This window comes from Adelges cooleyi, unplaced genomic scaffold (genome assembly GCF_023614345.1).
Source record: "Adelges cooleyi isolate 19-005CV unplaced genomic scaffold, UGA_ACOO_1.1 ACOO_flye_CR_arks_rails_tigmint_CR_PRNA_247, whole genome shotgun sequence".
In the NCBI taxonomy this organism is placed as follows: Eukaryota; Metazoa; Arthropoda; class Insecta; order Hemiptera; family Adelgidae; genus Adelges; species Adelges cooleyi.
Window position 1 is genome coordinate 5,771,278 of NW_026095912.1, and position 15,594 is coordinate 5,786,871.

A 15,594-nucleotide genomic window follows, 5' to 3' on the forward strand; every position below is an offset into this window, starting at 1 on the left:
GTGTTAGTTGCTAAACAAAAAGGGTTAGCGTTTCTAATTCCTATTGCTATACAGTGTTTCACAAAGAAATGACAAATTAATTAACTTTTGTTGTAGTGAATATTTTAAGATTTTTTTTTTTAATGAATTTTTACTCATTTGAGCGATAAACACCACGGTTTTTATTGCTCTATTAATTGTTTTACTTTTTAAATGCCAAATTCAGTTGCCAACAGCCGACTATCCTGTTAAAACCATCTTCAGTTGATATCTCTGTATAAATCTATTAAGGACAATGCGTATTGTGTGTATAATATAATAATGTGTTTATTGCACCGTCAACGTTAGCCCCTTTTAATTATTTGTTAGATCCGAACAGGTGTTTTATCGAATAACAACTACAGTGTAAAGGGATGTAATATGGTTGAATAATATACAATTTCAGTTGTACTGCTGGTGGGTTTTTATGTTTTGTTAAGGCTGGTATGTAAACAAAAAAACTGATATAGCCATATAGGTAATGTAAAATATGATACATTATAATATTAAGTGTTTCATACACAATAAATTATTATCGTTGGGCAAAATTAAGCGCACCCGAATATGTAATGCTGCCTATAGACTACTCCTTGAAATGGCCATGTGTTGCGTATAGACGAACCATTTGCTGTCGTCGACATGTAATACGCACGAGAGCATGCAAATAGAAGAAAAAAAAGCATTGACGTTATATTTTTCTCAGCCTATATTTTATTTCAGTCGACAAATAACAGCATTGTTTCGAAATAGAACAATAATATTGGCGATCGTGATCTTAGGCCGTTACACTAATTTCCCAGACAGTCTTAGAACGGTCCACGCTCTTTTGAAATATAATGTACATAATATAGTAATTAAATAAGAATTGTTTCTTTTTTCATTAACATTTTTTTCTGTCCGCCACAATATTGTTTGACCTATTTTTGGTTGTTTTGTTCGTGCCATAAAAACTAGAACGTGCTTTTTTGAACCTATTTTTTATTTTAGTATAAACTATTTATCTTGATTGTTTTTTAACACTTTTTGAATTTTCTTTACTATCTTATTGTGTTGTAGCCAAATATCGGTACACAACAAAATATTATACTGTAGTTAACAGTCTGGATAACGCCGTGACGGTGTAAAATATAAAAAAATAATTGTCTTACTAAACTTTACTATTTCCAAAAATCAATTGTGTATTTAAAGTCACATTTATCAGGTTCAGCTAATATTTTGATCTAATATAATTAAAAAAATAACACGAAAAGATATATATATATATATATATATATATATATATATATATATATTTTTTTGGTGTTCTACTTAACACAGAACACGTGACACTATTCTACGCAGTAATATAATATAATATAACGTTATTAATATAAATAAAATAATTATGGTAACGGTTATTATTTTGTGAATTGTTTTATTATATGAGTTTACATATTAAACCATAATAAGTCGTTGCGTGTAAGTGACTGCATAAATAATTTGGTGATAACTGATAAACTACTGTGTCCGAAAGATAAATTATATTAGTGAATTTATTATGTTTTATCTATATTGTATTCTACGGCATTATAAACTTGAGATTTCAATACTATTTGTATAAACCCAATCTTCAAAATTAAAAATTGTCTAGGGTCACCTAAAATGTTGATATTGCTACTAAATAATATGGTATAATATTATATTTGATTTATTAACCAAAGACTAACACAATGGTAATACTTAGAATTTTAATTAAATTGAAACGCTTAGGGCGTTAAAAGACATTTGGAACAATCCATAAATAATATTGATCACTGGGTTATGGTTCACACATACCATAAAAGTGTATTAACGGCATAATACGCTAGTGACAAACTATATTTAGAAAATATGGTAATTTTATCTTCTGTTTTCTTTCACAATAATTGCTTACTATGTATGAAAGTCGCGTCGAATTCATTTAGAGCTTGTATTGAAGCCCAAATATACACTCACAATCAGACCATAATTTGAAGAACATAACTCCTTAAAAAAAACCATATTTAATAATTATAGCAATAATGAAATAAAACATACCGCATGTAATAACCTATATTTGCAGCACATTAAGTATGTTCCAGCGCAACTAGCATATTATAGACGGGTACAGCCTACAGGAATTGTTGCTCTTTAAATTTTCATGTTTAAAAGTTTTTCGTTTTACTAGTCAACATACAAGTGATTCGATGGAAGAGTTTAAACTTTTAAAATATTTAAAAATAGTTAAATATATAAATTTGAACTAATAATATTTACAGAAATATATTCAATGGAATTTGTATACTTTAAATGCACCTCTTGAAAATGTCAAGAAAATGGTTTATGTTCTTAAAGTTAATATACGAGTACCTACAACAAATAGAAGTACAGTTATTAAACTTAAGTCACTTATATTTTAGAAAAATTATTTCAAGTGGAAGTTGGAAGTTGGAACAAATGTAAAAAACATGTTTTAATAAAAAAATGTAGGCGTATGGATACACATTGTATAAATTATAGATAAAGCAACTTTTATTAGCTTGGAACAGCGTTCGGTAAAAAAATCCATGATCACCCGACTATATTATATTAAGAGGCCTCTACATCAGTGTATTTTGGGTTAAAAACGACTCATTTTAATTTTAACATCTGTATTCTGAAAAGCGTCATCCGATTTGAAAACACATATAGATTTCAATTTGATTGTAAAAGTCATAAAAACACTTACACAATTAATCGGAAATAATTTTAAAATTGCGCCACGATCGATACCTTGTAAATGTTATGAATAATGTTTTTTTTTTTTTTTTTTTACTGAAATCAAAGTATTTTTTATGACTATGCTGTTCGAAGTAGAAAAAAATGTTTTTACATAAAAATAAAGCCTGTACGCGTTATTCAAGTTGAAAAAATAGGAAAAGATATATACTGTCAACATTGATCCCTCTTTCCTGTGTTAGTACATAGTATAATATTATATGTTTAGCTTAATGTTAGGTTTTAGTGTAAAATTGCCTATACAATGCGCCTTAACAAAATGCTAGTGAGAGGCCCCTTAATATTTTTAATACCAAAAGCACGCCTTCGAATTTAAATACTATTCGCAGGGGTTCCCATGGGAGCAGCACGCCGGCTCGGCCGCAGTCTCCACTCTTTGGGAATCCCTTTGTCGGCGGCGCGCGGACCGTTCGGCCGATCAATAAAACCCGCGGCCGGTGTGCCACAGCCGGCGGTCCTGGACGACACGATCCAAAGCACACGCCTGTGACGCCAATAAACATTGCGGCCGTCGTTGTCAATTATCATTGTTGCTCGGTCGTGTCGCGTCTAGTGCGGTCGTTTTGAAAACAAAAAAAAGGTACAAAAACACTTTAACTCATAACTCGGTTTTTGTTTTTGAAAATAGTTTTTTTATTTTCGAGTAGTATTTAAGTTTTTGGTCGATTCGCCCCTTCCTACCGGTACAGCGTTTTGGACTACCCACCGTTCACAATGCCTTATCAACGAGGGAAAACATGGGTTTACAAAGTATGCGGTTTGATTATTTTTTGTTTGACAATTTTTTTATACTTATAATAATCGTCAATGGACAGCTAATATGCGAGCTTTTTACCAATTTTGGGTCTTGGGAAGTAAAGTAATTAATACCGGGGTTGTCATAGTAACGAGAAATAATCAGAAAAAAGGCTGGGCTGATAATATGATAGGAGACTCACCTTAAGAATTTTTTTTTCATTGAAATACAACATTTATTTTATAAGGGAAAATTATGTAGTTCTGTCTACTATAATAATGGTTAATTTATTAGGACACTAGTACTAGGACCTAACTGTACATTTTATTACATTGTGCTTCGTAAATATTTTTAGTACATTGATGTCTCTATTTTTACTACATATTTTTCCGTCTACTTTAATAATTAAAAAAAATATATTAAAAACCAATAATATTATTTGTAACATACCTAATCAATACTGTAGCTCAATGTTAAAGTTATTATAGTTACATTAAATGAGATATAAAATTTGAAAAATGTAGTTATGTATTTTATTATCTATGACCGCATTCGTTTTTTGTTCAAACTTATAAGCATTGATGCTATATTTAATGTACTACTCAATAATAATAATTATATTACACCACTTAACGATACTTATAAATCCAAGTTGCAATATGGCCATAGGTGAGGTCTCCACACTAGATTACTTATTAAAATTAATTTTAAAATTGTCACGCACCACCAGAGAAAAAAATGTAAACAACAAATACAGATAATTAATCGTAATCACAAGTATGGAAATTCTTTAAATGTAGTGTTGTTGATCAATGTCAATGTAGGTAATAATAATTTCCCAAACATAAATAAGTTGCTATCGCCAAGAATTAATTCCGTTTAAACCTGAGTAAGAAAAATATAACGACACTTTGTTTGTCATGTAGTGCGTGTACTTGGAATTTGTTTAACATATCAAAAATAAACTTGTCCAAGACTGCTTGGTTATTAGTACATCGATGGTAGTGTGCTCAGGTGTAATCAGTGTATTTTTTTCAGAAAAATAGAAAATAGTTGATAATTATTATTTAGAATCATAATATTATGTAAAATTATATATTTGTTTATTGCACGTATAAAGTTATTTTTTTATACTTTTTTAAACAATTATGTTAATTGATATTGTATTTTATACACAGTTTTATCAATGACATTATTTTGATAACACTTTCTCATCAAATGATGGCGAATCTTGATGAATTATGAAAAAAAAAAAGTATTTTCCCTAAACTGTTGTAGAAACAATACAATATAATATTATGTTCATACCGCGGTTGTTGTTTTTTAGCACTATTCGGCATCATGATAATTCTTATCTTGCAATCATAGGTACGACGAAATGATAAAATCCAATACGTGACCTATAGTTTATTTGGAGATAGCAATAACAATAATGATGTACCTACTATCTAACAGTTATGACCGTGACAAATTGAAAAGTATAAAAAACACAGCAACAGGTACGACGAAAAACGGAAATATTATTGTTAGGCGTGTCACTAGGGCGAACATATTGTAATATAGAGCTGTTACAACATCCGTTATAATTAAATATGCCACTGTAATCTGTCCAGAAATTCTCAGGCAAATAAAATAATATAGTCTGTTTATTTAATATTTTGTATTGAACAAACGGCATTACTTATTGTATGCATACGGATGGATAACTGATAATTCGGCCTGTGGGGTAATGACATAGGTCCTAAGCAGAGTCCTAAGTTTATTATATGTTTTTATTTTTGTTATTGAGAAAAACAATAAATTGAACTCCCATCAATCTGTTTAATGAACTATCTAGTTGGTAGACAATAAAAAAAAGATATATACTCTGTTCTATCATTAAAATATAATTCTCGTAACAATAAGTTATGTACACATCAAAATCGAATATTAAAAAAAAATTGTTTTTCAAATAAAATGTGAAATATACAGAAAATATAGGTACATCTCTGCGTTATTCGTTATTACTTTTTTGTAGTAAAGACTATAAACCATGTAATTACTTAAGGGCTTATAATGGTTATTGTAGCGTAACACGGAATACTATAAAAGCATATTATTCATTGCACGAAAATTAACGTGCGTGACACGGAAGAAGACATATTATTATTTAAATGATAGTAATGAGTAATCGAGTGCGAACGGTCTTCAAATTCAATAACTTGTCTAAGCGATCGGTTTAAAAAAGAACTGACGAATTCCAATTAGTTACAATCGAAAATATAAGCAATTTATAGCTAATATTATAGCTAGATATTTGTTCTGGGTTCGGGAAATAACATTTCTGCATAAAGCCACCAAAAAATATTTTCTATTAACTAGATCTTAAAAAAAAAAATGGTTTGTCTGGTTCTAAACCGGTTAATAATGTATGTTACCAATATAATTGTAAAGGATTAGAATGAACTTTACATCAACACCTACATAACATGGTCTGCAGTTTAGTACTTCTTTAGTGAAAGATATTTTTAATTTATAACTTTTCCTATTTAGCTATCTTATGTTATATTTTTTTGTGTAAAAAAAGTGAAAACATTTTTTTGGTAAATTAATGTGCAGCAATTAATGTAATATGCGTAAATAATAATGACGACTTTAAAATATATTTTATTTCGAACTAAATTTGAAAAAAAAATTAATTAATAATGATAACAACAAACATGGATCATAATATATTTTTACAAAATATACATGGCAATAAAAACTTATGTTTGTTAATTTTATAAGATTTTTCTCACTTAATCGAAATTTGGCTTTAGGTGTTGAGCCACAAGTTTTAAGTATACTAAGAAATATACGGTTTTTTAAAGTAATTCACAAAGACGAGATAAGAAATAAGAATTCAAACAATAACATCTTAAACAACTGTTGACAAACTGTTGATTACATGTTAGACCACCGGGACATCCAAATTATTCTGAATACGTCTTTGCATATGCTTAAAATGTTGAAAATTATTCATTTAAATTATCTAGTGTGTCATACTTAGGCAATCTTAACGAAACATTTGTGTTGTTAATAATTTATTTTCTGACAAAAAACGCCACGATAAACTATATAAACAATATTAAAATGTAAACCGTAATAAATATAGTTTTAAATATTATTATTCCATTTTACATTGTGAGTGGGTTGTAATAAAAATACGTACCGTAGTTGTTTAGTCGTCGAACATCAATTGAATGACAATGCAGTTAATTAATTATTATAAGTGTTGTCTTCGGCTAGTGCACTCAAAAGAACTCGGTTTGTAAATGAACCCGTCTGTATAATTGTTTGAACGGCCTAAGGTGTTTATAGCGCTAACTCGGCGAGTTAATTACTCCATCATTACAATGTAAACTACTTTTTAGGTTTTAGCCAGTTTTTATAAGGTTTTTTTTTTATTACTGCATTCTAGTTGAATAATTATTGCCGCCTTAGTCCGAGGGAAAAATTAACCTTCTATAGAGGAAAATAAAAAATAAATATAATATATATATATTCTAAATAAGAGTGATAATAATGTCACCAGACGGGTTTTGGATAATTTTTTGGTTTTTATTTTAGTTAGAGTGCAAAACAAATGCTTGTACTTTGTTCGCCAGCAGTTAAATTGTATGTGTGTGTGTGTAATATTATTATATCGCTTAAACTTTGTTGATTGACCGTAAACAAAATGTTTGTTTGAATGGTAAAGATCGGAGAACGCGGATCCGGTTTTCGACCCAAGGCCGGTGAAGTCCAGGACTTTGAGGTACTCAGAGACCAGTGCCTCCAGCAAGGGGCGCTTTTCGAAGATCCGGATTTCGACACAGTGGATTCGTCCATCTTCTACAGTAGACGACCTGACAAGTCGTTCGAATGGCGCAGACCCAACGAGATCGCCAACAACCCTCAACTGTTCATAGAAGGAGCTACCAGGTTCGACGTCAAGCAAGGAGAGCTCGGTGAGTGCAAATCACGAATCAACCGTTATCCAAAATATAATGTCCACCGGATTAGGTATTTAAAAGAAATCCTAAGCCGAAAAAACACCGAGAAAAAATAACGTTAATAAATTAATTTAAAAATTGACAGTAAATTTAACATTACAATAATATTTTCGGCACTTTTTCAAATACTGTTACAGTTACGCTTAAGCGCAAATGGTCTAAATAATATATTATTTGCATAATAGTTATCATTATTTCATATAATAATGTATATCTGCCTTTTCATAATATTAATAAAATAATATAGTCTTTGGATGTGTGTCAGAAGTTTTGTTTTAAAATTTTAATAGGCTTAAAGTTGTTTTGGGGGAAGTTTAAGCCCTAAACCTCCAAAGCTATTTTCTCCTCTATTTGCGCTAAAGCGAATAATTTAAATTACTTAAACCATTTTTATTTACATTCTTAAAATGTTGACCGTTATTATTTGCACACCGATGAACACTGTTCAAAAACATTTTTTTACCATTTAAATGTTGCAGTTATCAAACCATATTTTAGAATATTTCCATTTTATTTTACGCTTTGCCTTTATGTTCGTTTAGATAAGTTTGTACAATAGTATAAATTAAAAAAACTCCATTAACTAAAGAATAAAAATGAACTTTTTTAGCATAACATAGAAGTAATTTATCAGGAAGGAGTCAGTTAATTTTTAAATGTGTTAAAATTGTATATTTGTTACTGTTAGATATCGGGTTGTGTAAAAAATATCATGATTCGTGCTACAGTACTGTTTTAAAAATGCCTATGCCAACAAAGTGAGTGAGTTCTAAAACGTTAAAATTGTTATAGTAAACATTTTACTATCATCGTTTTTTCTCGCAGCCCTTGGTTTACAATATATATTATTGTAGTGTATACAAATTTCATCAGTGAATAATAAAAACTAATTATAATAAACAATGCTTAACATAAACCAATTAAGGGATTTTAAATATGTGGACTTATTCAATAGTATAATTTGTTTATACTAGAAAAAACCTTTATGAGGACTATAATGCTTATGACTTTTAATTTTTATTCACTCAAAACATTTTACATTACAAATAACAATAACTCGGTTCGATAGGCGATTGCTGGCTGCTGGCTGCTGTAGCGAATCTGACGCTAAACGACAAGCTGTTCAACCAGGTAGTGCCCAACGACCAGAGCTTTGGCAACAAGTATGCAGGCATATTTCACTTTAGGTTCTGGCAGTATGGAAGATGGGTCGACGTGGTCGTGGACGACCGTTTGCCCACTTACAACGGCCAACTGGTGTTCCTCAGGTCGGCTACGGAGAACGAATTCTGGAGCGCTCTTCTGGAAAAAGCCTATGCCAAGTAAAATATAATCGCATAGATTTTTGTTTAGTAATGTCTTCAGCTTTTAACTTGATTGTGTGTGTTGTTGACATTAGACTTCATGGATCATACGAAGCGTTGAAAGGAGGCAGCACGTGCGAAGCAATGGAAGACTTCACCGGAGGTGTATCAGAAATGTTCGAGCTCAACGAAGCGCCGCCCAATCTGTTTACAATCATGTTACACGCCTTTCAGAGGTTTTCATTGATGGGATGCTCTATCGAGGTAACCGCCAGCTGTTAAATCAACTCAGTAAATTGGCTCATGATCTTGTTACACAATTATTTTCCGTCGACTGCAGTTATTTATCATCTTCTCTATGATCCTCTGTGTGTTTTATGCATTAAACGTGCTGTTGTTTTCGTTGTCAGGCTGACCCGTCGGTCACCGAAATGGAAACGCCTCAAGGACTGGTGAAAGGCCATGCTTACAGTATCACCAGAGTCACATACGTGGACATAACTACTCCGAATACCACTGGGCAGATCCCATTACTCAGGCTCCGAAACCCTTGGGGTAATGAAGCCGAATGGAACGGACCGTGGAGCGACAAGTGAGTGCTTTTGTTGTCGCAATTTTTTCGGACTAAGCATATAAATCTTAGATCATGAAGAAGTGAGCTGATAATGCCATGATGGATGAGTGGAGTGACTAGAGATGATAGAACAAGAAACGAATACATAAGAGGGAGTCAAGGAGTTACATCAACTGTGAGAAAAATGAGAGAGAATAGGTTGAGATGGTTCGGTCATGTTATGAGGAGATATGAGGCAGAGGCAGTGAGAGTTGTTATGAATATAAATGTAGAGGGGGAAAAGAGGAAGACCGAAGAAAAGATGGATAGACGGAATAGAAAGTGATATGAGGATAGCTGGAGTGATTGAACGAGATGTAGAATATCAAGCTCTATGGAGGTGTTAGCCTAGGGTGGCCGACTCCATGTCATGCAAAGATGAAGAAAAATAAGAAAATCATGGAAATGTGAGCTGTTGAGACTTGTGGTCAGTATGTAATAGAATCTAGGAATATCCTGTGATCTGCCGAAATGTATCGGATGCATATTTTAAATTTTAACTTACTACATACGACGATTGTTTACAGATCGCCCGAATGGAGGTTCATTTCGGAATCGGACAAGCGATCGTTGGGACTGACGTTTGACGCGGACGGTGAGTTTTGGATGTCGTACAAAGACTTTGTCAAGTATTTTTCGCGTTTGGAAATTTGCAATTTGAATCCTGACCTGCTAACCAAGGAACACATGGGTGACGACCCGAAGAAGAGATGGGAAATGAGCGTTTTTGAAGGCGAATGGGTAAGAGGCGCCACGGCCGGAGGTTGCCGTAATTTCCTGGGTAAGTACATGGATTGTGCCAAGTACTGACGTACTTATCCCCAATGTTATTAGACACTAATGTAGAGGTTTTGTTCGTCGCGTTTCAGATACTTTTGCGAACAATCCACAGTATAGGATCACGTTGGACGATCCGGACGACGACGATGACCAGCACAAGTGTACGGCCATCATTGCACTTATGCAAAAGAACCGACGAGCCATGCGCAAGACTGGAGCCGAGTGTTTAACCATCGGTTTTGCTGTCTATCAGGTTAATTAACGAAAATCAAAACTTAGTTATTTTCTCCGTTTCACGGAAAAACATAAAGCGTATTTTCGCGGTGCTACCGAAAGCAAACGTGTTGACTGATATGTACTGAAAATGTTTAGATTGATAAGCATTGTTTATTTATCGCTAAAATGATTTTGCATCATCATAGGTACCAAATATTCCAAATTGTTGGAAAAGCTGTTTACTGTTAGGAGCAAACATTTTATCTAACAGTAAACAATTTTGACTTTAAAACATCGCCAAAACTGTTATCAGCGGTTTGCTGACGGTTTGTTTGCTTTCGGTACCTCCGCAAAAATAAACTTATTGATTCTTGAGTGTTATCTCTTATCACATAGCTTGTGTCTCCTATATCTTATCTCGTATCTCTTGTCATTTGTCTCTTGTCTCTTAATATTTTAAAAATATTATGGAATATTGTTACTCTAAAGTGGCGACATGAAATTTCTTGTATCCAGCCCAATAACATATGCATGTTAAAATGCCTACTTATAGCCAATACCTTATATGAAGTTTGACTGGTAAACTTATAATCTAACCAACACAGCTCACCAACCCGGACTCATTGCCGAAGCCCTTGGACGTGAATTTCTTCAAATACAACGCGTCCGTCGCCAGAAGTCCCACGTTCATAAACCTCAGGGAAGTTAGCAGTCGATTCAGTCTTCCTCCCGGCGATTATTGCATAGTGCCTTCGACGTTCGACCCCAACGAACAGGGTGAATTCTTACTCAGGGTATTCTCCGAACACAAGAACAACATGGAGTTAGTAGTGCCCACCGTTATATTTTACGAATTTGGTTTTTTGTTTTTGTAATGCTTAAATTTATTTTGTATTACAGGGAACTCGACGACAATATCGGTATAGGCGAAATCGATATCAAGGTAAACGATAGCACCATATTAGAAAACCGTCCGGTTAGGTTTCGTTAAAACGTCATGCATTTTATTTTTTAATTTTCAGATAAAAGAAAAAGAACCAGAACCGGCCAAGATCGATGCGGCCAACGAAAAGATCAAAGAGTTCTTCCTCAAACTGGCCGGTGACGATCAAGAAGTCGACTGGATGGAACTCAAAGAAATTTTGGACTACGCCATGCGAAACGGTTGGTTTGGCCGGTTTTTGTGGTTTTGTACTTGCTCAATGAATAACTTACCTGTATATTGACTTCATCAATTATTTTTTATCGATCTGCTAGCGTGGCGGTAATTAATTGATAATGTACAAACTTTGTCCTCAGAAGTGCGATCATTAATTAATTATTCCGCGTATTTCCACACATTAATTATTCCACGTGGGCTAGACGTTTGTGATTTAGATTTTAAAAATTCATTATAACTCGACGATTGCTTTTGTACGACGAACTTCGAAGTCAGAACGGTAAATTAACGTGTCTAGATTTTTTCTTGGTTAATCAATAACAACTACCTAGTTTTTAGAGGAAACCCAGTTTTGCATAAAATACTAACACGAACGAACTTAGCGGCCGGTTTCGAGCTCTTCTCTTTTATTTTAAAGAAGTATAAGTACAAGTAAAATGGAATGGGTCCATTTTTTGTCGTAGGCAACTGTTAGAATAGGTTTAGTTTATTTTCCAAACATAATCATAACATTTAACTATCATACAAGTGTCTTTAACTGCATATCTGAAAATTTGCTGTTTACTTGAATGGAAATTCAGACTACGTTTCAACAAATTTCAAACAATTTGTTTTATCTAGACCCTATACCTTTTCTTACGACAAACGTGTGCAGTTAAAGTCGTTGAGTTGTCTTTCTATAGCTGTATGAAAAATAAGATATTATTATCATATATTATTTCTACTAACCCACGTACGTTTGTTTGAAAAATATTTGTGTATTTGCATTTTTTTTCTCCTTAAAATAAAAAAAATATATAGTTTGTTACTCTAGCGCAAGTATACCATACTTAACCTGTAATAATACCATTTGCTGCGCTTGAGTTTGTACCTAGACTAACATAGTTGCCATTTGTAGATGTCGCAAGCACTACGACAGCATCAGATAATGTCGTTGTCAACTTACTACAAACTTTCTGTCAGGCTTTCTGTCAGAACACGGCCTTAGGGGCGACTTTCAGTGAGTACTACACTAATAATAATATTTTTATTATTCCACACAATTGCCACTTGTACAGTTGTATCTAAAGCTTGGCCAAGGCGAAGCTAGCTATTATTGTCTATATTACGAGTAGTAGTTTTGATTATAACATCGGACTCGTCGATACTTTTCAGACATGGAAAAAGCAGGATTTTCCAAAGACGTGTGCCGCAGCATGATCGCCATGTTGGATTGGGACCGGTCCGGAAAATTAGGATTCGATGAGTTCAAAACGCTGTGGGTTGACATCAGACAGTGGAAGGTAACGACGATGGAGTTTGGGCAATAGTTTGCATAGTATTTATTATAGCATTACGAACCGTAACACACAACCTTTTCTTTTTGTCTCGGTCACTTGTAGTTGGTGTTCAAAATGTATGACAAAGAAAGCAAGGGCTACATCAGCGGGTTTGACATGAGACAAGCGTTGAACTCGGTCGGTTACCATCTCAACTCGCACATTCTGAACATATTGTGCCATCGGTACGCCACTAAGGACGGTACCATTATGTTCGACGACTTCATCATGTGCGCCGTACGACTCAAGACTATGATTGGTCAGTATCAAGACTCGTGTAGATAGAATCATGACTTGAGAGCGGAGTTTTAGATTTTAAAAAAGTTCAAAATATAGTGCATCACTATTAAAACCATAAAATATCCTCTTAACACGTTCACTGTCCTAATGTTAAATTAAATCAAAAGTTATCAGTCCTATGATCCATATATGGGTCACGTTAAACCTATTTTAGTAGTCCATGATCCATATGTGGTTCATTTTAAACATTTATTTCTCTGGAGATTTATTTGTATGGACTATGTTTTATGAAATTCATAATAACACAGTTGGACAGGTGAGATGATAGGGACTTAATTAATGAATTAGGGACTTATCTATAAATAAATCATGAACCACATAGGGGTCATCGGACAGTGAACGTTCCATTCAAAACCCGAAAAATATGATAAAAAAAATATCAAAATCTGAAAATAATCTGCAAATGTTTTTAACAAGTTCTCTGATCAATAAATTGTCCCCATTTTCAACCCGTAGAGCTGCATAAATCCAATAAATATGTGATAGTACTCGTATGTGAAAACCTAAACATTTTTTATCTAAATACATATATTTATGTAACGAAAAAGTATCAAATATATAATTATTTAATTGAAACATCTAATAACTTTTTCTTTTGTAAATGTAGTTACTTTTTAATTTTTCTCTATAGTAAAATTTTATCAAGCATTTTCGGTTGATATACGGTTTTGGTCTAAAGTTGTAAGCGGTTAGGTGTTAGTAATAACACTAATGGCATAAGCATAAAAGTTATAAGAATAAATTCGACTGTTAATAACATCTCTATATATAAAACCAAATCTTTATATTGGTTGTATTTAAAAATAACCTTAAAATTCCACCATGTTTCATCTAATATTATTAACATTTATTTATTTTCGTCAAACAAAGCTAAAACTCACCATATAACTGTGCCATTAGTGTGTAATAAATCTTTTATTTTTGGGCAGCGTTTGATAATCATTTTAACTTAAACGACTTCACGACTTAAAACTAACTAATGGTAAATCTTGTTTGTTTAGATATGTTCAAGGAACGCGATCCAGACAACAAGAACGTGGCTTCGTTCTCGCTCGAGGAATGGGTCGAAAAAACATTGTATTCATAAGAAAATCTATCAAACGCTTCCGATGCCTTAAAAAAAATGATCTGAAAATGATTATTTTATTTATTTTTAAACGAAAGAAAAACAATATCTTTATTATTAGTTATAGATCTTAATTATATATTGTGTATTGTAAGTTAGGTACGTTAAATGTTTGTCGACCGATTTTAAAGCTAACCGCAGTTGTTGTGTTAGCTTTGCAAGGAAGACTTGAACGGTCTATTTATTATTATTATTATTATTATTATCATACACATATTCCTATTTTATGTTTTTTTTTAAGTACTGCCTGGTCTGTTACTATACTCGATTACTATTATTGGTGCTCCAGGGAATTAATAACGTTTAAGTAACCAAAGAGTATTTTTTCGATTTGTCCAATTTCAAGTAAATATATCATCCTAACTAATATGACAGGGTCATTTTGGAATTCACGCACATAATATGAACGCCAAAAATGTTTGATATCATAAACATATTTTGTTTGACAGTGGTTATTTTCAGAAATTCGAAACGGGTAAAACAAAACAAACGTGTTGTACTATGATTATAATAAATGTTATTTGCTCCAAAAAATTATAACTTTTAAGATTGTCGAGTCAAGAATAATTAATATTAATATTCTAAATCTAGCAGCTAGTTTTTTACATTTATAATACAATATATTTTTTTTTCTTACATTGAATACCTACGCTTAAATTTAATATAATAGATTATAGTATATAATTTTTAACTTTCTGTCTCATTATTTAAATATTATTTCAACGTGGCGTCTTTAAATAATACTGTGTTCATTTTTGGAAATTACCTACTTAGTTAACCTTAATTGTATCAAAACGACAAACTAGGAACAGAGTACAAACTCATTTACTGAATATCTGTTGTCCTATAGTAATAATTAATGTTCTTATTGAATTTGTACAATTATCTTAAGAGTTAAATTACCTATATTATATATGCTATGTTAATTTATAGTTGTAATGTTTTTACTCCATTTTATAGTATTTATTTTGGTTGACAATTATATGTTTACAACTATTATAGTGTATTGGTCATATTTTTATTTCTATGTTTGGTTCAGTGTATGTCTGCGACAATGATTGTTTAAAAAGTTATATATATGTATTGTGTACTATGACTTTGTTTAAACTGCTTAATAGTATTTTGTTTCTCGGTAAAATTGACTTTTTATTAATGTTGAATTGTCTACTTAAGACTCGAATTTTGAGTTGTATTAAAAATTCTGTTTGCTTTCAAAAAGTCAAAAATACAATTAT

At 32.2% G+C, this 15,594-nt stretch overlaps 1 protein-coding gene across 4 annotated transcripts in view; it reads left to right on the forward strand.

Annotated features, from left to right (window-relative positions):
- The window catches only part of LOC126837107 (calpain-A-like), a 43,184-nt gene extending 28,475 nt beyond the window's left edge, over positions 1–14,709 (forward strand). For 3 of the 4 annotated variants that reach the window (XM_050570905.1, XM_050570906.1, XM_050570907.1), the window contains 13 exons: positions 7,248–7,497; positions 8,612–8,864; positions 8,942–9,110; positions 9,257–9,438; positions 9,987–10,240; positions 10,329–10,492; positions 11,061–11,278; positions 11,356–11,398; positions 11,478–11,619; positions 12,513–12,614; positions 12,770–12,897; positions 12,997–13,192; positions 14,235–14,709. In XM_050570905.1, coding sequence (XP_050426862.1) covers positions 7,248–7,497; positions 8,612–8,864; positions 8,942–9,110; positions 9,257–9,438; positions 9,987–10,240; positions 10,329–10,492; positions 11,061–11,278; positions 11,356–11,398; positions 11,478–11,619; positions 12,513–12,614; positions 12,770–12,897; positions 12,997–13,192; positions 14,235–14,320 — 2,187 coding nt within the window. In that variant the 3' untranslated portion in view covers positions 14,321–14,709. Of the gene's footprint in view, positions 1–3,313; positions 3,544–7,247; positions 7,498–8,611; positions 8,865–8,941; positions 9,111–9,256; positions 9,439–9,986; positions 10,241–10,328; positions 10,493–11,060; positions 11,279–11,355; positions 11,399–11,477; positions 11,620–12,512; positions 12,615–12,769; positions 12,898–12,996; positions 13,193–14,234 lie in introns of those variants that run through there. The other variant, XM_050570909.1, reaches the window with a different exon arrangement.
- The last annotated feature ends 885 nt before the right edge of the window (positions 14,710–15,594 follow it).